The sequence below is a fragment of the Eublepharis macularius genome, chromosome 2, assembly GCF_028583425.1.
Source record: "Eublepharis macularius isolate TG4126 chromosome 2, MPM_Emac_v1.0, whole genome shotgun sequence".
In the NCBI taxonomy this organism is placed as follows: domain Eukaryota; kingdom Metazoa; phylum Chordata; class Lepidosauria; order Squamata; family Eublepharidae; genus Eublepharis; species Eublepharis macularius.
The window spans coordinates 178,078,353-178,103,305 of record NC_072791.1 but is presented as its reverse complement, the minus strand read 5'-3'; the positions used below and the strand labels follow the sequence as shown (position 1 = coordinate 178,103,305).

The 24,953-nt window shown below is 42.3% G+C and overlaps 1 protein-coding gene across 1 annotated transcript in view; it reads left to right on the top strand.

Annotated features, from left to right (window-relative positions):
• The window catches only part of LRP1B (LDL receptor related protein 1B), a 1,076,743-nt gene that overhangs the window by 641,589 nt on the left and 410,201 nt on the right, over positions 1-24,953 (top strand). Inside the window, exons 19-21 of the mRNA XM_054970106.1 lie at positions 6,205-6,285; positions 7,477-7,644; positions 19,776-19,958. Coding sequence (XP_054826081.1) covers positions 6,205-6,285; positions 7,477-7,644; positions 19,776-19,958 — 432 coding nt within the window. The remainder of the gene's footprint in view (positions 1-6,204; positions 6,286-7,476; positions 7,645-19,775; positions 19,959-24,953) is intronic.

The window sequence follows — 24,953 nt, the reverse complement described above, 5'->3', positions numbered from 1 at the left end:
CTGGAAAGCAGTGACTTGGTTTCTTGATAGCCATCATCTTTAAAAAATGTATTCATTAAATTAGCATGGCTTGTTATTGCACTCTTCTCCCTCATGCCTCTCGCACTCTTCTTGAGTTTTAACAGCCTTCAAAATTAATATGGTAGCTATTCAGAGATTCGTGTCCAGGGCAGGCAGGATATTCCTTCATTCTTGCAAGTACTAAGAACAAAAATTACAGCCCAATGTCTATACAAGGTCTCTTTATGAATTCAATCTTTTGTCACAAGACAAGACAGAACCTTTATTGGCATAACCAATCTTTTGTCCCCAAAATGGAAGTGATCCAACCATTATTTCTTTGGGCTTTGTTTAGACTCCCAGATATATGGCTTCCTTGAACCTTTGTTTAGAAACAGATATGGAACACCATCTCTCTGGGCTTTCTGCCATACAATTTCTACTATTTTTGCGCCCATGATACTTTCTTCCCTCTTTACTGGAATTGTTTTTTTTCTGTTTGTTTTGTTAGTACATGGAGTCAGCTGGTGGATACCAACATTGGTGGGTTAGGCTTTTCAATCTGAAGCTTAGCTGCCTTAGATTTTAACAGAGTTTGTGCCTTCATGAAAGGTTGGCTGGAAAAATGGGATTGGCAAGATCTCATATCAAATGTTGAATGAACTTGTTCCTCATTTCAGCTGGGTTTGCTGCCTACAGCCATCTTCTGCTGGTAATAGATATGCACATTTTTTTAGTGTCCTTTTACACCACTGCCTTTTTTCCTGGGCGCATTTTAAAGCCTTACCAACTTCTGACCTCTTTGGCATATTTTCTAATATCCCACGGGATCAAAGGGTTTGCTGTTGTGGACTCCAGGTACTGAGAATTTAACACATTTTCGTGTGTACACTTGATTGCAGATTGAGACTTTTTCTGATTATTCCTTTAAGTGCTACTGCAGTAAATTTGGAAACAGCCAAAGCAGTACGCGAGATTTAACTTAATTTAATTTATTAGATTTATATTCTGCCCTCCCCACAACAGCAGGCTCAGGGCGGATTACAATCTACATTCATTTAAAATATATCTAACAATTACACAGTTTAAAATTATAAATATATAAACATCCTAACATTTAAAATACATATATATACATACACGTATACTCAGCGGCATAATAAAATGCACTATATGCATTCACAAGGCACCTCCCTTTCACCTTCACCAGAGCATTTACAGTGGAGCTCAACAGATGGAAGATGTCACTAGTGGGGAGGGCACAGACCATGCTCGACTAGATGAGGGGACTCCACCTAGCATCAACCATATGCCTGGTGGAACAGCTCTGTCTTACAGGCCTGGCGAAAAGACAATAAATCCTGCTGACAGAGCATTCAGACAGAGCATTCCACCAGGCTGGGGCCAGGACCGAAAAGGCCCTGGCCCTGGTCAACACCAGGCAGGCCTCCCTGGGGCCAGGGACCTTCAGCAGATGTTTGCCATTAGAGTGAAGAGGCCTCTGAGGCTCATTTGGGGAGAGGTGGTCCCGCAGATATGCCAGTCCTTGTCCGCATAGGGCTTTATAGGTTAATACCAGAACCTTGAACCTGATTCGGTACTCTACTGATAACCAGCGCAGCTGACACAATACCAGCATTATGTGCTCACACCTTGATGTTCCGGTGATGACTCGCGCTGCTGCATTCCGTACCAACTGTAACCGCCAGATGAGATTCAGGGGAAGCCCAGTGTAGAGTGTGTTACAGTAGTCAAGCCTAGAGGTGACCATTGCCTGGATCACTGCAGGACGAAAGATAAGGGGCAAGCTGCCTGGTCTGTCAAAGATAGAAAAAAGAAGACCTGGCAACTGCAGTGACCTGGGCCTCCATAGTCAAGGAGGCATTCAGAATCACCCCCAGGCTCCTAACTCTTGGGGCCAGTGTAAGTATAGGAAGCCAAGGACCTAAATCCACGTCCCCGCGACTCAAATAGAGGATCTCCATCACAGGGTTTAGTTTCAGCCGACTTTGCCTCAACCATCCAGCCATGGCTTTAAAAGCATGCTCCAGGACATCTGGGGCCAATCCAGGCCGGCCATCCATCAACAGATATAGCTGGGTGTCATCCGCATATTTGTGACACCCAAGCACGAAACTTCGCACCAACTGGGCGAGGGGGCGCATGTAGATGTTAAATAGTAACAGAGAGTATCGCCCCCTGCGGCACATCACATATTAGTGGCCTTTGGGATGATAACTTCTCCCCCAGCGCCACCCTCTGTCCCTGCCTGTGAAGGAAAGAGACTAGCCACTGTAGTGCCATCCCTTGGATTCCCACGTCGGCGAGGCAGTGGGTCAAAAGATCGTAGTTGACTGTATTGAACGCTGCTGAAAGGTCTAGTAATATTAGCAGCGCCTATCTGCCCCAATCCAGATGCCTGCGAAGATTGTCTGTGAGGGCGACCAGCAATGTCTCCACCCCGTGCCCCGGGCGAAACCCAGACTGGAAGGGGTATAGGGCTGAAGTCTCCTTCAGGAAACTATGCAGTTGTTTTTCTGCCGCCCACTCAATCACCTTACCCAGAAATGGGAGGTTCAAGACTGGGCGGTAACTGACTGGGTCGGCAGGATCCAATGATGGTTTCTTTAGAAGAGGCCTCACCACAGCCTCCTTTAGTGCCCTGGGAAAAACCCCAGAGCCCAGGGACAAGTTAACAATAGCCTCCAAGGAATCCCATAACCCATCGATACTGGCTTTCCCCAGCCACAACAGACACGGGACCAGGGGGCATGTGATAGGCCTCACTGCTCACAGAATCCTGTCCACCTCTTCCCCAGAAAGAGGGCTGCAATGATCAAATGTTACCCCTGAAGACAGCCAAGGGGCCTCTAGTTCGCATACTGTCTCGACTGTGGCCGGTAAATCATGGCGGAGAGACAAGATTTTATCAGCAAAAAAACCCTGCAAATGCCTCACAGTTTATGACCGAATTTGAATTTTGATGGTCTCCACCTGAAAGGGAGACCAGTGAATGTACCACATTGAACAATTTAGCTGGGCGTGAGCTAGCTGATGCAATGGAAGCTGCGTAAAATTCCTTCTTTAAAAGATTAAGTAGATGATAGTCATATTAGTAATATTATTACTAATTAATATTATTACTAATTATTATTAATATTATTACTAATATGACTATCATCTACTTAGTAATATTATTACTAATATGGGCAGGGAATGTTGCAAGGAAAGAACCATCATGCAATTGTAGTTGATTCTAGTTTACAGGAATTATCAGGAAGTAAAATTGAATAAAATTGATGCTGGTTTGTGGTTTGTTCTCTCTGGGTAATAATCCTATTTTAAATTATATTCTGAAATTATAGTTACACTTGAGTTTTCATGATGGCCATGCAATTTTAATCTGTGATTGGTTTTGTCTATATGTTTTAGATACTTAATTTTCTCTAATGTGTCTAAAAGCCAGTGCTCTAAATTGACTTCAAGAAAGAAAGAAAGAAAATAATACTAAGAAGGATTATTTTAAGAAATAAGATTCTGTACTTGGGATGAGGGATTATAACACAGGTGTCTTGCAACAATATTTTTCATTACGGGTGTGTGTAATGAAAAAAAAAAAACCAAGCCAAAAATACACAGAGAAATCTCTGGTTCAGATTGTTAAAATGACTTCTGGAACACATTTGGGAAACAAGGCTGTAACGATCGTCCCACCTCTGCCAAAAAAATGTGTGTGTTTTGGTTCTTATTTGTGCAGCAGCTGCACAGAAAGGCCAGGCAGTGCATCCAGCAGCATCTTGTTTTTCTTAACGGCAAGTCTGTGTGCACTCAACATGCAACCACTTGGATCCAAAGGGGAGAGACTGGGCCCTCATTGACTCCATTGGCGAGAAGGAAATATTTGCACTGCTCATGAGTGCATTTTTTCTTTAGCGCTTCCTGGGCAATGGCATTGGTATTGAGTGGGCTTGTAGGGATCAAATTGAAAAGGAATAGAGTAGACGGCATGGTGCTTTCAGGGCTAGTGTCGCCATTTCTGTCTCTTTCTGTGTGTTTTTACTCACAGTGTAAGGAAAGGCAGGCAACATCCACATGGGTGTGCACACGTGAGTTTGAGTCCTTCAGCCTTCAAGCCCCTGGCTGCCACAACGGCTCATATTATGCAGATTAGGGTGAAAATTGGTGGAAAAAGCAATTATTAAAGAAGAGCCACACTGAGAAGGTCCCAGGCATGTGGAGCTGGTCCATGCCCATTCAGTGGCCTTCTGCTGCTGCTGTCCTTTGCTTAGGTGCCATAGTGCCGGTGCCACCACTGTGACTAAAGAAGACCTCCAAAGATAGGGGGTCGAGGAGCACCAGGAGGAATTTAATCTGGCCCTGAAAGTCTTCTATCTTTTTTGACTTTTCTGATTAAAACTGTTAACCCTATGTTAAGTGACAGGGAAAAAGCAGATGTTTTCATCGCACTGGCTCAAGGACATACAAAGTGTTTACAGATCAGTATTCAACGTGGAAGGACTGATCTGGTCACATTTTTTTTTATTTTCTGGCACAAGACTCTTTCATTCAGTTTTGCCTGTTACTTTGTTCTTCATTTTCATTCAATTCTGGGTTAACAGTTTTAGTTGGAAAGGGAGACTGGCAGCCAGCAACCTGTCTAGCTAGTCTCCCAGTTTTACTAGTAAAAATTAGAGAGGAAAGAGGGCTATCCTCCCTTTACTTCACTTCCCATGAAGGAAAAACCAACATCTAGACTCCCCTTTTTGTGCACTTTTATGCATAGTGCAAGGACAGACTGATGGGTTTAAAGGGGGAGTCGCAGGTGCTGCAAAGCAGGTTAGGGTGAGGATTCATCCTCCCCACATCATGGAAACAAAACTACAAAACACAGGGAATATCAGCATGACTCAAAGGTAATAATTGATTGGCTTTGTGACTATTATAAAGAAGTATTTTTTAAATTATTTTGCTGCACTATGCGCTTGGCAATGGAGCACTTTCCCATCATCATCTATGCTTGGCCACCAGTACTTGCCTTCTTTGGGGTTCATCATTATGTGAGTTTTCATTTGCTTGAGGAGAAACTCATTAAATTGATGAGTTTTTGGATGATGCAGTTTTTGGACTACATACTTAAGTGCAAATAGAACCTCATTCCCCCGTCTCCCTTCCCCCCTGAAAAGAATAGTGTGTGTATGTGTGCGCAGCTGCTCAACACTTACCTTGAATCATTCCTTCCCCAAGCATTCCTTGGAGTCCATAAACAAGGAATCCCATCGCTGCGTACTCTCAAACTTGGTGGCTCAATAATTAGAGAGAGGACTCTGTTCTGTGCAATTTTGGTGCAGTTGCATGCAAAAACAGCTGCCTTAGAGCCTTGTTTTTCCACCTCTTTGAAAAGAACAGCATGTATTTGCATGTGTGTGGCCAACACATGGACAGTGGGCTGAAATTCATGAAAACAAAAATAACTAAGCAGATCAGATCTGATCCTGCACCACCCCAGCTTGAACAAATAGTAATGAAATTGAATTATTCTGGACACACACACACCCGCCCAGAATCAAAAATGAAATGGAAATTTTCTTGGTCTACCCCCATATTTCTCAGTATATATACAACTTGATTTCTAATTCTGATCTAAATTAGATCCATTGGGGGGGAAAGCTGCCAGTGATCCCAGAGTATTTAATATAGTGTATTATGAATTTACTGTATTGTGAACTTATTGCTATAGTAACATAATATCCAAAATAATAGTATTTTTAAAACTATCCGAGCATTTCATCAATATGCCAAATCATGGTGCCCAAGTGGCAGTTGCAATGTATTAGGCCAATTCATATTTCATGTTCTGAAGTGGTATTGTCCTCATGACTACTTAATATTGTTCTTAGAAGTTTGCTTAGGAAGAGTAAAAACTACTTTTCAAACACAAGTACTAACTGTCTCAGTCTTAATCACCCTAAAAGAACATTTCTAGCTGATAAATAGCCTTATGTCTAATGCTTTTGCAAAATATTTTTGGTTTTGTTAGCTTTCATCTAGAAAGCATTCTCACGCTAATACTTTTTTTAAAAAAAAAAACCTTTCCCTGTTTCAACCAGTATAATAGCTAATACCGATTGTCTTTATGCATATATGATAGATTGTCAGGCTGGTATGCACATTCTGACATTAGATATTGGACTCTTCTCCTTCCAGAATTTCCAACTTGTGATTTGCTAACTCATTTTGTATGCAAGAATGGAAGATGCATTAGTAGAAAATGGTACTGTGATTCAGGTAAGAACCAGCTGTTAACTTGATAGTCTGTATACAGTAACTGTTCTGCATATCAATGACAAAGCAAATTTTCTACCTGAGATGAGATTTTAGGATTCATAAAGTAATGCATGAAGAAGCCTAATTGGTTTCAAAAATATAAAAACACCTATACTAAGATCAAATTTGCTGTGGAATATGGATAGATATGAATTTTAAATATAGTATTCAGTTACTTAAATTGTCATTAAAATATCATGTTAAATTAAGAAAGGGAGGATATGATCAGATGTATTTTTGTATTCTAGAAAAGCAGTCATTCTCTCAGTTAACATGGGATGACTGAGCTATCAGGGCTCAGTTAACATGGCGGGGGGGGGAGAGGGCTGGTAACTTTCTCAAATCATTCAAGGCTTGGACTGTATACTCTTTCAAGGAGTAAGCAATGCCCAGAGACAGTTTGGTATAGTGGTTAACAGTGGCAGGACTCTAATCTGAAGAACCAAGTTTGATTCCTCTCCTTGAAGCCAGCTGGGTGACCTTGGGTCAGTCACAGCTCTCTCAGAGCTCTTTCAGCCCCACCCACCTCACAGGGTGATTGTTGTGGGGATAATAATAATACACTTTGTAAACTGCTCCAAGTGGGCATTAAGTTGTCCTGAAGGGCACTATATAAATCAAATATTATTATTACTTACCAGAGTGTGGATCTCACCCCTAACATGGGAATTATGTGCATACAGTTGACCACTAAACATGTATATGGCAACACCTAACATTTATGGTCTATTGACAATGTATACCCATAAAGCTGTACTAATAATTTGCATAATATTGCCATATGAGTGACAGCAAATGACTATAAACATTGAACTCTCACACATTCAGATTTATGTTGCTTATATCACACACAATGTATATGAACCCTAATTTGTTGTGTGCATGCTCACTGCTTTCAAGAGAGCAAAATTTAAAAGTTAATCTGAAGTTACTGTTAGTGTGAAAGTGGCCCAAACTATGGGCCGAACTACAAGTGACGAATGACACTTGAACGGCAAGTGTATTCCTCCCTGTTCACTTGCCTTCCACTTGCTCTCCACTCGATCCACTTGCCGTTCAAGTGTCATTTGTCACTTGTAGCTTGACCCTCAGTTTTCTGTTCATAGTGGAAACAAGGCATAAGTAAAAATGGTTGTACTTTTCCCACACCAGATAATGACTGTGGTGATGGCAGTGATGAACTGGGCTGTATCCATTCATGCTTTGACAATCAGTTCAGATGTTCTAATGGGAGATGTATTCCAGGTCATTGGACCTGTGATGGAGACAATGACTGTGGCGACTTCAGTGATGAAAACCAAACAAACTGCACCAAGGAAGGTTGGTATTTTGTACTGTTCCCCTCCCCCATCTGCTAAGGCATAAAATATTTTGCAGACTTTCATGTTTATATCTTGGCAGGTGCATGGCACTGAAATGCCAGATATTTTAGTTGCCTGCTTTTTGAACAATAGCACAATAGTTTGGATCCAAAATCCCTCTTCTGTAAGCAGAGAGATACTTCTGCTTGTGGTCTCTTGTGTCCATCCCATTTTTAAAAATATAAACATATGGCTAAAATGCAGTGTCAGTTTTATGATAATTATATTGTGTTGTTTGTGCATACTTTGCATATTAACCATAATATGACCTTTACGACTCATGTGTTATGTGCTGTCTAGTCACTTCTGACATATGGCAACACTATGAATTAACCACCACCAGAATGCCATATCGTTAATAGCCTTGTTCATGTCTTGCAAACTGAAAGCCGTGGCTTTCCTTTATTAACATACTTGGATAAGCCACCTTTCCTTCCCCCCTGCTCTACAAGCTTGGCAGTGGCAGTTAGGATTGCCACAAGCCCCAAAGAGGTCTTGCTGGTAAATATCTACCTCCCTCCCCAAACCAACAAGACTGATATTGACACTCAGTGGGTGACCTTAGAGGGCTATTTACTGGATCTACAAAGCAGATATCCTCAGGCAATCATGATAGCAAGGGTGGGACCTCAATGCCAGAACTGGTTTAAACGACAATGAACTACTTCTCTCCAAGTTCTGGAAAGACAATCTCTTCTATTACAATGCTGCTGAAGGAACATGCCATTCCAAAGACAAAGACATAAATTGGTCGGGGTCAAAATGATAAATATGGTTTCCAAACTATCTCGGGAGGTCATTAATGGAAAAGACGCTGTCGACTCTTCTGGAGACTATATGTTCATCTCCTCACAAGGAGCAAGTGTAACTGATTATGCGCTGATTGGTGATTCTTACCTCTCTAAAGGTGGGCACGAACTGTGAAAAAAAGAACCATGCAGTTCATGGTTCATGTGTTTTCACGAACCACGAACTTCCACAAACTGGGGCAAGTTTGCAAACCGGTTTGTGGTTTGTAGTTCGTGGGGTTTAAATGCCTCTTTCCATGCCGCTTCGCAAGCAGCTGATCATTTAAACAGTGGGGCTTGGCTGCCTGGCCAGGAGTTCCCAGCCGGTCAGCCAAGCCTCACCTGCAGTTTAAATGGCCATTTCCCTGCCGCTCCAAGCGGCGGGGAAATGGCCATTTAAACTGTGGGTGGGGATTGGCTGGCCAGCCAGAAACTCCTGGCCAGGCAGCCAAGCCCCGCTGTTTAAATGATCAGTTGCTTGTCGGGGATCTCCCTGACAAGCAAATAATCCTCATGTTTAAATGCCCCTTTCCGTGCCACTTTGCAGTGGCTTGGAAAGGGCCATTGCTTTTTAAAACGAACCAAACGAACCAGCAGACCAGTTCAGAAGTTCATGGAAACAAGCTTACACGAACCACTGGTTCGCGAATAGAGATAGGCACGAACAGCAATATGAAGTAAAAAAAGCCACGAACAACCCAATCAGCTGTTTGCGAACAAGCTGTTCATGAGGCCCCATTCTAAACGAACTCTAACAAACAGGTGTTCGTTGCAAGCCTCATTCGTTGTTGTGTGTTCCATGTGTTCTTTCTTCCATCTTCGACAGACCAGGCAGCTTGTCCCTTATCTCTCGACCCACAACTTAACGACAGTGATCCAAGCAATGGTCAACTCTAGTTTAGACTACTGTAATGTGATCTATGTGGGGCTTCCCTTGGGTCTGATCCGCCGGCTGCAGCTGGTTCAAAATGCAGCGGTGCGTGTCATCACCGGAGTGCCTAGCAGTGCACATATAATACCGGTATTGCACCAGCTGCAATGGAGTACCGAATCAGATTCAAGGTTTTAGTTCTTACCTATAAAGCCCTATGCGGACTGGGGCCGGTGTATCTGTGGGACTGCCTCTCCCTATACATGCCCCAGAGGATGCTTAGATCAGGTGCCAAACAACTGTTAATGGTCCCTGGCCCCAGAGAGGCCCACTTAGCGTCAACCAGATAAAGGGCCTTTTCGGTCCTGGCTTCAACCTGGTGGAATGCTCTGTCCAACAAGATTAGGGCCCAGCAGGATTTGTTATCCTTCTGCCAAGCTTGTAAGACAGAGCTGTTCTGCCAGCCGTACAGTTGAGACTGAGCTGGGCCCCTACTGGCCAAATAGAGGTGCACGCCCTCCCTAATAGAGGCATCTGCCATCAAACTGTTTTAACCAACCACGCACGTACATTTAATATGGTGGAATAAGTGGCAGACTGATTGATCAACTGCTTTTTTGTACTTTTTAAATATTTATATTGGACTGTTTTATATGGTTGTTGTAAAATTGTAAAATGTAAGTTTTTAGTGTGTGGTTTTGCAGAGTGTAATCTGCCCTGAGCCTGCTAGTTGGGGTGGGTGGAATAGAAATCAAAAGTAAATAAATAAATAATAAATAAATAAATAAAATGATGCAAATGAATCTTGGCACTTTTAAAACTATTTCTGAAATAAAACTATTTAAATTACTTGTTTTATTGCACAATACTTTATTCTATGAATGTATGTAAATATTAACTGCAGAACTGTACAAAATATTTACTGGAACAGGATGGATGTTTTATAACTAAAAGTATCAACTGTGTTCACTTTCAGGGTGACAAATGAAAACTTTGTGCTTATCTGTACAGTTACCCACAATTCAGTGTATTTGTATTTTATTTGTTGTAGTTGTTTATATTTTATCATTTATTTTTATTGCAAGTTTCTTACAGTTGTAGGCTTCCTCAAGCAGGTCTGGAGAGGCAGCATATAAATTTTCTCAATAAATAAATACATAAAATTGTGTCAGAGCAGGATCACAATACAATTAAAATTAGTCTTGTTAAAGGTAACTTTTGCCGGATTGGGACTCAGGTGCACAATCAGTAATTCTCAACATCTTATTGTAATTTCGTCTCACTGATTTTCATAAACAAGAAGCTGTATTTGTTGTTGTCCTATGATGTTTTTGAAAAAAATACAAAATTGGCTTTCATGTAAAGATGGAATGATAGACTTTTAAATCTTCATAAAACTTCAAAATTTAGCTGTAAAGATTTCCTTCTTTGTGATTCTTGAGATAACAAGAATGAATATTTAAACATTAAAAAACAACATGAATTATTTAATCAGTTTGTGTGTTTACTCCCAGGCTACAGTTTAGCTTGAGGCTAAACTATCTCTGAATACATGATTTTAAACACCATGCTTAAGAATTTGATTTGCAACTCTTTATAAAATCTGGCTCACTCTATAAATTTAGCCAATTTTACCTGCATTGCATCATTAGTCAGCTAGGTAAGAAAGATATACTTTCTGGTAAAAGTTTAAGAATACTTACTAGGTGTAGTCTTGAATGAAATCTGAGCATCAATTGTATGTATTGATTTATATGCTTTAAATTAAGCGGATTAAATCAAGAATTCTGAGCTAAAATCACTTCTTCATAAACTGCATAGCACTTGAACTTTGTGCTGTGTGCCACAGAAGTGTGCTCAAAGCACTCCAGATCTTATTGAGTCTGTATATATATCTGTATATATACTTTTCTAGCACAGGACCAAGATCAGTACGGCTAAAGCTAAAGGGCAACCAGAACAGATCACTCAAATAAAAAACTGTATGGTTCGTCAAAAAATTTATACCATGAGAGTGATTGGCCAAAGTTGGCCAAAGAGCCAATATAAAGAGTTGATTCCTAAACAAATGTCAGACATTTGTGGAGACGTGTTTACAATTCCAACAGTAGCATTACCAGTTTGCTTCATCAGCCTTGAAGGGTTGATTAATGTGGCCATTGGGTTAATGCCATGGTAGCTACTTCGAATTCTTTCCAAAGGCAACGAGTTGACTGACACAGAATTTCAAATAGCCACCACAAGCTCAGTAGTGAAGAGCACTTCTTAAACTACAGTTTACAATGAAGATTTACAAGGTCATTTATGACATTGTTATTTTCTACTGGCATATGCAGAGTGGTAGCTGCTACCTAATGGGAAGTCCGAAGTAGGAACTATATTTATATTCTCTTCTCACTACTGAAGTAGTTGGCTTTTGCTGGAAAGAGTACTCTTTGGTTTCAAAAGCAACTGGATTGGCAGTTAATCTCAAATAGACTAGAGAAGGTGCCTGTTGTCTCTTCAACTGTAGTCCTGTACACAATTTAACACTCATTAAAAGGTTACTGCAGGAATGAATAGCCGCTGCAGTATGTGCTAGAAAGTCTGGAAACAAGTAAAATGCATACATCTTCACTGGAGTTTTCTAAAAACCATAATGATACGTAATAAGATCAGCAGATACCTTAGCAATGGATTTATTCTTAGGGCATCAGTATAGTTACATTCCATACCAAAGTCTAGAATATAAAAATATTTGAATTAAGTATTACAGAATTTTATATATGCTGGTCTAAAGAATCCCATGAATCCCCCAAAGCGATACTTCCCTCTTGCTTTGAAACTCAGAAAAGTGATAGCTTTGAGAAAGGGTTGCCTGAAATTGCCTTAAATAACAAAATAATAAAATAGAACAGCAATGTAAAACTTCAAAGAAGACTGAAAGCAATTACATTTGCAAATCTTGCTGAATTTGTGGTGCATTTTTCTCTGGTAAAATATCCCTAGATAGCCTTAGTGTTCTTAGAGTCTTCTAGTAAAATGCAGAAACAGGTTGCTTCAGTTTTCTGATTATTTTTCATACTAAGAGAGAGACTAATAAAAAGAAGGGAATAATTTAAATGTTGTTTCTAAATTTAAAGAAAGCAAAAATTATAACTAGGGGTGTGCGATTTGGGTTTCCGATTTGGGGAAAATACCCAAATTGGACCTGATTTGCATAGATTTGGGATTTCTGAATCGGCCCCAGCGCGCCGGGTCTGTTTCAGAAACCCTGAATCAAATATTCAAATCGCTTCGGGAAGCTTTGGGTCAAGGGGTCTAAATGCACTGGCACAGAAAAGGGCAATTTAAACCCCTGAATCAGCTGATTGGCGAGGAGTTCCCCACCAGGCAGCTGAGTCAAGCCGGCTGTGCAGCGGCACGGAAAGGGGTATTTTAATCCTGCCGGCTAGACTCACTGCCCAGTGGGGAACTCCAGGCTAAGCAGCTGATTTGGGGGTTAAAATGCAGGATAAAGCCTGCAGCACCGTCGTGTCCTTTGCCCACTGTGGAAGGGGTCGAGGGATTCCCTGGCCCCTTGTGTAGTGGGCAAGTTGAGCACTCCAGCAGGGCTACAGGCTGATGCCTACAGCCCCATCGCGTCCTTCGCCTGCTGCGGAAGGGGTCGGGGGATTCCCTGGCCCCTTGCCCAGTGGGCTAAGTGAGCACTCCACAGCTGGGCTGCAGGCTGAAGCCTGCAGTCCTGTCACACCCTTCACCTGCTGCAGAAAGGGTCAGGGATTCCCTGGCCCCTCCCACTGCAGGCAAATAAGAGTACCCAGGGCTGCAGGCTTAAACCTACAGCCCTGCCGCTCCCCTTTGCCTGCTGCGTAAGAGGCCAATGGATTCCCTGGCCCTTTGCACATTGGGCTAAGTAGTGCTCAGTGGCAGAGCTGTGCGCTTAAGCCTGCAGCCCCATCACTTCCGTCACCTGCTACGGAAGGGGTCAGGTGATTCCCTGGCCATTCCAGCAGTGGGCCAAGTGAGCGGGGGTAGGTGTTTAAACCTACACTTTTCTATCCACTTGCAAGCAGCTAGTAAAGTGTAGGTTTAAACTTCCCATCCTGCCCCCCCTCACTAGAAAGGGGGGAGGAGGGAATCCCCTCCTCTCTCCATTGGGTGAAGTAAGTGGCCAGGCTGGAAGTTTAAAAGCTTTTTGGTGTGTTCTGAATCTTTACAGAGCATACTGAAGACTGTCAATAAGCAATTCCCGAATCCGATTTTTTTTTCTTGCACACCACTAATTATAACTACTACAATGATTGTGAAAAAGCAAGAATGAAAGATTGCAAACCCTGAAAGTTAGCATACTCAAAATATATTTTGCAGGATAGAAGTAAGAAATCTGGGTCTTCAGATTAAATGAGAAGGATAAGGAAGGGGATGGGTGAAGTCTCAAAATTATTGCATGTTGCCTCCAACTCCATCTGACTAGCCTCCACCTCTGTTCACTAGAGGAATGAAATTTGACTTCTAGTCCAAATAATAATTGACTATATCAGAAAAACCCTATTTTCTTTACAATATTTACATGTCTTACCAAAACAGGATTTCTTTTACAAAAGATAAGGAAATAAGAAACAAATTATGCACAGAATATAAGGCAAGAGTAATAACCAGAAAGAATTGAGTGCCTTGGTAATTGATAAAGGGACTCTTTTTTACTTTAATTCAGGTTGGTATTTAGACTCTCACCTGCATAACTACTGCAGGGTCCCTGGCTGGATCATATGCAGACCACCAAACAGTCCATCAGAAGAGGTGTTGCTGGCTGAGGATTTGGTGGTCAGAAAGCCACTAGTGCCTCCTTTACTGTATCTGATCAATTTCTCTCTGAGTAGGTCTTATTCTTTTCTCCCTGTTTTCCCTCTTCCACGTTACCTCAGATTCTGATGGTTTCCTTTGTGAGCCTAGAGTTAAGGGAGTGAAGGGATGAGGGCACAGTGCCTTGCCCAACTCCAGCCAAAGCTCCTAAAAATGCAATCAACACCAAAGCCTGTCCAGAATGCCCTGCAGCCAAATATCCTGTCTCCTGCAAGACAAGTGCATCCTATCGGGATGGAACAATACCTTCAGCCTAAATGAAATCTCTTGGTGAGGGATCACTGTGCCACCAGCTGCTTCCACAAAGCATCCCACAACCTTGATCACCCTTACCCTGGACACATCAACCCTTTCTGGGCAAGCTGCCCCATGCCAAGCACATCTCTTCATCAAGTCTGATCAGAAAAACTGTATACCAGGAAAGCATCCAAGAAGAAATTCCAGGTCAGGCAAAATAGATGGTGTTAAGTCTATGCCCTGTCAGCTGTCCAGATCATTCTCTCCATCTGAACGACTCCTGCATCTGGGTCCCCTGATTGTCTGGTCTGGCACCAAAAAGTCCTGGAAAATGCTGATCCACATAATGGTGATGTTCCCTTCCGGTCTCAGGTGTCGTTCCCATTCAGATGATGATGTGTAGAAACCAGCCCAGTGCATGATGCTGTTCCCACAGATCCAAACTGATTTGCACCAACCTGCAGATTACAAAAGGGGAGAATTAGAAAAAAGTTCCAGCTCAGGATGGATGTAAGATCTATATAATGCCAATTTCCACCTGCCAATGGCCTGAATACAGTAAGGGAGGAGGCTGAGCTTAGTGGCAATGGTGGATGCCCCAATCCTGAAGGAGTGGGCCCTGAATTCCTTGGCAGGAAAACCTGTGGTTGCCAGACAAGACCTGAGGACACAAGTGAACTGGAACCTTGTCAGTGGGAAGCAGTCTGTGTGAATAAGGAAAGGGTCTCTGTGTTGAGGGCAGATGACAAGGTAGGTCGCCTTGGCCTAGACTGGAGACAACAGAATACCAGCTGCAGCTGTCAGGCAGATTTGTTCTCCTTGCCCCTCTGATCAGTCTTGGATTTCCTCAAGACTATGTGGACCCCGGGGCCAAGGCATTAAAACATCCTGAAAACCCAAGTTTCACCCAGAGATGTTCTGCCAGTTGGTGACCAGCTTCCCAATCAGAAGGCCCTTTAGAAAGCTAATGTGTACACTGTTCCAAAAAGTTGAGCCTCTAAGGCTGACCAGCAGGTGACTGGGAGCTGCTGTATGATTTTGAACAGTATGGGCAATGTGATGGGCCTGTGAGAGGGGAGCTGGGCTTCATACTATTCCAGTCCTCTATTGCTCAAAAAGTACCTCATGAGTTATACAGGTCTGGAAAGTCATGGGCCTTGCTGAAGAAGCAAATGGCTGTCAGGTGATTGCTCATGGTTCTGAGAGCAAAGCCCTGTTACCTCAAGAAAGCCTGGTAGCTCAAGACCATGTTCTTGGATGCTGGCCAAGAGACCATCTGTTGGAGCCTGCCACAAATACCAAGAGATTAGAGGCAGCAGCCGAGTATCCCCACAGGGTGGAGACAGTAAGTAACCTAAGTACTCCCTGCATTATTGCATGTTCCAAAGCCCCCACGGGTCCAGGTTGCAGCTTGCAACAGCAAACAGGAAGAAAAACCTCTCCATCTGGAAGCAAACAAGGCGTCCTTGATGCTGTTATCTGTACCTGCTTCATAGTGGGCTGATAATGAAATGTTAGCCAACAAACACAAGCAAGAATTCACATACGAGGTGTATGACCCATCCTGAGTGTGAAGACAGCCTGTGCAGGAACCAAACCGCTGCCTGATTGTCACACCAGAACCTGACCCATTTGTCCTTGAGAGGTTCCTGCCACATGACAACTGCTATCAGAATTGGGAAAAGTTCTAATAAAGTGAGATCATGCAACATACCAGACCCTATACGTTGATCAGTCCACTTCTGAATTCACTAGTGACCCCCCCCCCCTCCCGCCCCAAACACAGAAGCTCGCACTGCCTGGGGATTGGACTGCACCTGCAAACTGGAACCCAGGTCCCACTGGTCTTGCCAGAGAGAGCCCCTATTGAAATTGGCAAGGAAAGAAAGCCAACCCTTTTGTTACATAAACATGGTGATAGGCAGATATCCCAGCATTAGGTCTATTCAGGCAGGTGCACTCTCACAGCTCTGCACTCTAGGGTTGCAAGGTCCCTTTACTCTCCCAGTGGGAGAGGAAAGACCTGGCTTCTACCTTGTTCGTTCCTTTCTTATTCTTCTGAACATCACCAAGCAGGCGCAGGGGTGCACACCTGCTTCACAGCAGGCTGATTGGTTCCCCTAACAGGCCTAATTCGGCCAGTTTGGGGCCCAAATTGGGCTGTAGCAAAGTGCAGGAGTGTTCCCATGGTGGTGATGACATCAGTTACATTGTCACGCTGTCCCAGGAGCACACCCAGGAGGCCCGTTCCTATGCTTTCCTCCCTTGATGGCTAGGTAAGTGGAGGTGCGGGGTGGAGGGTAAAAGCTGGGGATCCCCTACCTCCCACTGGGGGAATGAGATCTGTACTGCACTCCAAGAAAGCCAAGAGCCAAATATCAATGGGCCCAGCCAGCTCCTAAAGATATACACAGAAGGTGGAGCAAAGGGAAGACTGCATACTGGAGGTCTGCTGGCTGAAAAACCGTCCCCAGTGCAAGCTTGGCCTGCCTGCTGTTGTTTGGCTAGTGGGCTTTTCGAATTGCAGTCTGCCTGCTCAGCCCCAAGGAGGGCTGTAAGACTGAGACTGGAGCTTCTGGACCAAGATCATTCCTGTTACTTTTTCTATGAACAAAATATCATTATACGCATGTATCAAATATTGTTTAAAATTCTTCTCTCTCTCTCTCTCTCTCTCTCTCTCTCTCTCTCTCTCTCTGTGTGTGTGTGTGTGTGTGTGTGAATCTGTCTAGAGGTCTGTACTTACTAATTTCAACTTGCTTTGTGAATTTGTCTGTGAACTCTATCTGTACATTTAATAATTCCAGAACTTGTTAATTTTATTGATTGCAGATTGGAATGTCAGCTATATTGTCCTATATGAATTTTGATGCAAACTTATTTGTTAAATATAAATTATGGTGTGGAGAAACGCCCTTGTGGTTTCTGGAGTTACCTTTTTATGGACTGCAGAGGGGAGGGGCGAGTTCTGGAGTGGAATGTGATTGAAAGGAGAGCGAGTCAGTGGGAGTTGGAAGTTGACAGTTAGTGGCTAGAGAGTGGAGGGAGAGATGGCTCTGAGGGGAGAGGTAGATCTAGTGTAACCCCAGGTATCAAAGGATTGGGTCTACCCTACACAACATCTAATTAGGACATGAGGGATATAGAGTAGGGATTTCTGTTTAGGTTTTATTAGTCCTTCCGTTCACTGTTTATTTACCTGTGTATAGTTAGCAGTTCAATAAATGAGTTTGGAATTGATGACAGAGGAAAGCTCTTCTGTTCCACATAGTCCCCCAACCGCTTGGGCCCACTAGCAGAGGAGGGGGGTTAGGAGGCTGTCCCACCTACCCAGGACCCCATACAGGGACAGTGGTGGCAGCAAATACCCGGAGACAGGGAAGGGAGACAGCCCCTTCAGGTGCCTGGCCAGAGACAGAAAGGGAGGGGTAGGCAGAGCGGGGTCTACCAGTGGGAGGAAAGGCCCCATTCTGCCACATATGGAAAGAATATTAAATTCTGTTATCTGTTAATATGGTACTGATTTTCCTTAAGTAAGTTGCAAATATTTTGCTACTTTGTTTATAATTTTTAAAATATTGATATCCTGCTTTTCAGAGCATTCTTTTCCAAAGTTGCTCATATTAGTTAAGTCATGAGCCCCTGCCTCACTCTTACAAACTAAAAATACAAAATATATTGTCAATGGACCAATATTTGAAAAGGTAAAAGGATAACAAAGCACTTTAAAAAGCTATACAGCTGTTGTCTCCAAAGTTTTTGAGCTGGCAGGCATCTTTGAAATTTTGAGAAAGGGTAGGGTGCTGCTACAAAATGGCTGCTACAGGTCACAGATTCAGATTATTACAATAAAATATTCTTAAATGTCTGTTGGGGATTTTAAACAGTTAAAATGTAATAATGTATTAACATGTATTGTCACTGTAATCCAAATGTAGCTGTGATAAAAACTTAAATAATCAAATACTGAGGGCACAATCTAGCAGAATTTAACTGACTAAATCCCACTGAAATGAATTGAAATCTATGGAATATAAATTAACAGTCATGGCCAATAGCTCCCCCACCATGACCAAATAGCAAGGGCATTCTCTTGTCCCAGGTGGCAACAGGACAAAAGCAAGGTGCCCAACTTAAACAGTGAGGGGAAAGCTTGTCTCTGAACCCCCATACCAGGTTGGGGTCTTGATTTTGTCCTGAGCTGCAGTGCTAAGCTGAAGGCAAGGCTCCCTGCCTGAGAGGGGAGGAGCTTAATTCTTTATTCTGTAGTTGTCACTGCCATCCAAGGGAACCAAATGGCCAACCAGAAGCCCTGCTGGTTCTGTTTGGCCCTACCAACATGCTGACACTTGGCAAGCATCTGAAAAGGTATTGGCAATGGTGTTGGGATGATCTGCTATATTCTGTTATACAGAGATATCTATAGTCAAATATATGTATGTTTGTGTGCTTGTGTTTGTATAACCATTGTGATGCTTGTGCCACAGAACTACATGCAAACCGAAGACTGCTACTGTTACTATTTAACAGTACCACTTGATACAGAGTGCATTAAAATTCTTGGGAATGCGTAATTGTAAACAGTAGCCACATTTTCAGTTAATGGAAAAATGTATATTATTAGAAATTTGAACATGAAGAACAGAACACTGATAGTGGGTTGAATCCATTGCCTTCTTAAAACTTTTTCCACTGCTACTAAGGATCAAGGGGCCCTTCAAAACAATATGACGTGCTGCATGGGGGTAGGGAGATGAAACAAAAAAGGTGAATCAACCAAAACTGACTTTCTTATTTATGCATGAACAGAAGAAACTTATGCAAGAGTGGGTTTATCAGTCCTACCAATGAGGTGTTGTTGGGGAAAGGGAAGTCAAATATGAGTTCAGTGGATAGCTTTGGGTAAGCCATCCCCTAGCTACAAAGCTGTATTATGGGGATAATAATAACAATGACTTTGTTCACTGTTCATTCACTGTTCATTCATTATTGCCCATTCAGCATGTGCTGAATGGGCAGTAATTATCTAGAAGAGCAATATATAAGCACAGTTGTTGTTGATGTTATTCTATATAAACTCATTCTGTCCCCAAAATCATTGGATCCAATCCAATATCTATCTAATTCATATTTCAGGTATGAGTTTGGTGGAACAGGAGCAGAGTTCTTGCTTGCTCTGCATGTTTCTGTACTCTTGTTTCTATGTAAGCACAAACAGGATCAAAGAAGAACTGATGTTACAGAACATGATTCATCATCATATCTCTTCAACGGCTGTAAGCCAGTGTTTGGAAAGGAGCAACTCATGAGAAAAACACTTAACTTGATTATATTATTGTTTTGCATTAGGAACTGCCTCTCTTGGAGGATGTAATGGAAAAGAATTCCAGTGCCATCCTGATGGAAACTGCATTCCTGAATTATGGCGCTGTGATGGTGAAAAGGATTGTGAAGATGGCAGTGATGAAAAATTTTGCAATGGAACTCTTCGCCCATGTGATGACAAAACAAAATTCTCCTGCAAGACCACAGGTATTCTGGAGTGTAATATTTTATACAGAGCTTAAACCACACGATTTTACTTGTTTGGATTGATAGCAGAATTCCAAAACATGCCATGGGTCATAGAGCTAAAATACGTATAGCTGGATTTGTATGCTCAGAAGAGTTGGTCAAACTCTTGAACTGTATTAGGTCTAGACATGGACACAAAGTAAAATACGAATCAAATTTCGTGACAAATTGGGCTGATTCGTGTATCGTGAAAATATTTCATGGGGCTGTTTTTTTCACAAAATCCACGACTTTTGGGGCCAGTTTGTTTGATTCGTGAATGCTTTGTGATGCCTGATAGGCTGGCGCCGATCCATTGATTCCCTAGGCAAAAAAGACCCGGAATGTCTGCAGACATTTTGTTGCCATGGAAACCCCAATCTTAGCCCACATAACCTTGATAGGTATCTCTCCATGCCAACCTGAAAACTCCCATTCTGTTCTATGAAAGCAACAAGCAGGAGGGAGATGGGCCTTCTGTAGCCATGGGAACACAAATCTCATCCCTCCAAACCCTGTTAGGCAGGTATGTCTTCCAACCAGAGAGCTCCTGCTCTGCTCTGTGCTTCCTGCTTTCAGTTCCAGTAGACTGAGGGAGAGGAAGGAGCTGTTGCTGGGATTTGGAGTGAGAGAGAATGGATTTGGGAGATTTTGGCTGGATTTGCTGCTGCTTCAGAAGAGACTGAAAAGACTCTTATTTTCTGCTCTTGTCCTTGCTGGGAAGGTTTTTGGGTGAGGGTGCCTTTGAAGTCTCCCTGCGAGTTTGGCATCTCTGGGTATGAACAAGGCCATTGTAGGGCCCCAGGCTCTGACGAATCATGAACCTAGCGAATCATTTTGTGAAATGGGACAATTTTGTGAAAGTTCGTGATTCGTGGAATGTGATGAATCACGAAACTCAAGGTTCTCCCCCCCCCCCCCCGTTTCATGCCTATCTCTAATTAGGATTGATTTATACGCTTCCTTCAGTAGTGACAGAAGAAAAGATCACTATAAGAATTCCAAAATGCTTCATAACATTTGTTGCAGGTGCAATGTGGGGTTTAGTTATTTATTTGTTTACACTTTATATGCAGCAGCACAGCACAGCACAGCAACCTTTATTGGCATAAATAGTTTTATATGCATTTTTTCTTCTCAGTGTGGACCAAAGCAACTTACAATATAAAAAATACAATGTCAACAAACAGGAAAATATAAAAAGGTTTCTGAGAGCAGGGCATGTTTCTCTCTGTGTGTGATTGCAAATCCCCCACTCCCAGTGCCAGGTTATGGCCATCCAGGCTGAATAAGGTTATATGCAAGAAACGTGTAGGGCCAAGGCTCAGCTACAAAGGCTTACAGCAGCTGCCTGATGTTCAAGTTCCTTCCCTCCCTTGTCCCTCTGGGCCAGCTCAGTCTTAGAACTGTTAGAAGTTAACTGCAAGGAAGGGACAAGCAGAGGTTTAGCTACAGAAGCTTGTAGTGGCTGGCTGGTGTTCTGTTATCAGCCTCTCAACACATTACCTAAGCCATTGTGAGACATTCTCTTTTCCCTCAATGTATGCTATGAGTCAAGACCTTGTGGTCCGTGACTAACTGTTGGAATGTTCTCTTTTTTTTACAAATGCTGTGCTGCAACCTATGAAGGCAGAAAGGAGGAGGAGGAGTTTTGAACATTTGCAGTGACAAACAACATAAATAGGGCAACCACATTTACATGGTGTAATGTAACATTTCTGTGTTTTGATTATGATCTGTAGGCTGCAGGACTGCAGACATTGCCAGTTCTGTAAATTACAATACTATTTAAATAAACAAACTTCCTCAGCGTGTTCTCATAGAATTGTGAAATAGTTATCTCTAAGTTCCAAATGTGTTATTATTTTATTTGTTTGTTTAAAACGTTTACATTTTGCCTTTCCATCCATAATAGAGTTTCTGAGGTGGCAAAGAACAAATAATTAAAATGTTAAATAACACTTAAAAGGCATATATAAATACAATAAAAACATAAAGACATATGAACAAACACATACTAATAGAGAGGAATGCCAATAAAAGTTATTAAACAGAGCACTCATTCTAATTAGGAAAAAACCCTTGGAATATAGCTCAATTCCAATGCTTTTTGTTTTGTTAAGAGTTATATGCTTACTTCCTGCTTTATACCACCTGTCTGTGTATTTATTCCCATAATTACAGACTCCAGTACAGACATAAGTAGAGCTAGATAGAATTACTTCATTCCAATTAACAAGAAATCTTCTGCAGATTGGCAGTGCCTGGTATTCTTCTTTGCCCTTCTCTTGATATCCAATAGAGGACATCAGTAATTATTAGTTTTGGAAATAGTTCATACGATTTGCTATTGATGCACCTTTCCAGTCCATTCTGCAGAGTTTAATATGGACCAGCAGTGGACCTTGACTCTTTATTTCCGTTCTTCACTGTATTCCCCCCCCCCCCCCGATTCACAAGTAAGGTGCATTAAGGTAGATGCACTCCCTCCTTCTTTCTTTTAGCATTCCACGGTGCACAGTGTACGTCAATGTAAAGTTAAGTGATTTAATTAGTCAGTAGTGAGCCTGATTCAGAGTAGATTTGGGACAATCTGATTAGAGTCTTATTGGCAGTAGTCTGATTTTATACACAATTGCTCAGTAGTGTCCCTCTAAACTAAATAGAGCTAATTCTCAAATAAACACACTTAGGATTTGTTTCCTAAGGCTTCAGTCCTATAAAACCTTAGTAGGGAATGTCCCTTTACGTGCAGCCATATTTACTTCCATGTACCTTTGCTGTTGGTCACTCAGTTCTGGAAGTTGATTAAATTATTCTTTCCCTTCTAGGAGACTGATGTAGCCAGAGTTTGTCTGCATGGCCATGCCTTTCTAATAGATTTTACCATCTTATCTTCCATTCTGATGTTTTCCTTTCATGCTTTCGCCCAGCTTTTGTTTGTTGGCTGACAAGGAGCCATGGGCTGGGGGAAAGGGCATTGTGAACATAAATTAATTTGATTTCACTTTGGTGCAACTAGCATCTAAAACCAAATAAAGAATATAGGAACTGCATATCCTTCTATATAAAAGGCTAACCATATTCCTGACAACTCACTTCCTACCCTGGTGCACTTCCAGAGGGTGTTGCCATAGCGGGAAGCCCAGACAAGGCAGCCTGTCCCCCCAGAGAGCGCGCTGCAGGGGGGAAGCCCAGGCTGGGATCAGGTATGGAGCAGGTGGCAATGCCTTCCCCCCATCTTCCCTCAGCTGGGATCAGGAGTGGTAGCAAACCAAAGGCAAACGTGAAGTGCAATAAATAAGCTAACCCAACAGAAGCACTTTCAGCGAGAATTAACACACAATTCCCATAATACTATCAACACAAAAATATTTTGTTCAATTTATTTTTAAATGCTCAGTGCAAAGTGTACCTTACACATAAATAACAATTACAATATCAAAACCCATACAATAAAGCAGAGTCAACAACGTTCCTTATAAGTAGTCCCAATGGGCTTCTGAAGTCCTTCATTAGCATGCATTCCAGCTAGAAAAGCCCAAGACTCACTAGAGCCCCTTTGGGGTTCCCCCCCTCCGAGACTTCCACCTGCTTTCAACAAAGAAAGAACGCATACAGTCGGTTTCCAGTGGTTTTCATACCACACTTACCTGCAGTTTTTTACCTGGGATCCTCTTCAAAGCACGTTGGGTTCCCTCGTTCTACTGCATCAGAAGTTGGGACTATTTCTGACTTCTAGTGAGTCTCGGGCTTTTCTAGCTGGCATAATAAAAACATTAGTATAATGTTTTATAATAAAAACATTAGTAGACCATGCAAGACAGATATGTGAACCGCACTTTCTCAGCGAGGAAACTAATAATCTAAACCACACACTTCAAGCAAATGGCTACTCCAGAAATGAAATCAGAAGAGCAATTAAACCAAGGATAAATCAAACAACTAAGGAAAAACAGTCTCCCACAGGAAAAGTATTTTTGCCATATATCAAAGGAATCGCTGATCAGATGGGAAAGCTTATGAAAAAGCACACCTTACAAACAGTATTGAGACCCACCAGAAAAATACAACAGATGCTACAATCAGCAAAAGACAGTAGAGACCCCCTCACCTCTGCAGGAGTATACCGTATACCGTGCAGCTGTGGACAAGTTTACATCGGGACCGCACAGCATAGCATCCAGACAAGAATAAAAGAACATGAAAGACACTGCAGACTTGGCCATCTGGAAAAATCAGCAGTGGCTGAACATAGCCTAACTCAAACAGGACACAGTATCCTATTCCAGGACACTAAAATACTAGACAACATTTCCAACTACTTTGTCAGATTGCACAGGGAAGCCATTGAAATTCATAAGCACAATTTCAACAGGAAAGAAGAGATTTTAAGAATGAATAGAGCATGGTTTCCAGTCCTGAAAAACATCAGGCTAACAAAATACTCTACACCCTACAATAGCCCTGCAGAGAAGATTAGCATATCAAGCACCAATCCATATGCAAAAGAACCTCCTCAGGATACAGTGAAGCCTCCCTCCATTAGCATTCCACACCCTGGGAAACTCTTACAGGATGACTCAGCCCAAACCCACCTTCCTGAGTAGATATAAATTACCTGCCAACATCTTCTCCACACTGTGACGCTGAGAGATCTCTCTCTTTTGGTGCTACACCTCTGAAGATGCCAGTCACAGCTGCTGGTGAAACGTCAGGAATTACAATGCCAAGACCACGGCTATACAGCCTGGAAAATCCACAACAACCATCATTCTCTGGCCATGAAAGCCTTTGACAATATATCGAACATCAGTTAAACCCACATTTTATTATTTTTTCTTGTGAAATAAACTCCCCTTTCTGTGTTTTGATCCTGGTAGATACATCCTTCCCTACACCTCCAAAATCAGTCCTGCTATTGTACTTTTCCTGACAACTCTGCTCTAAGCCATTAGCTACAGATAATTAATT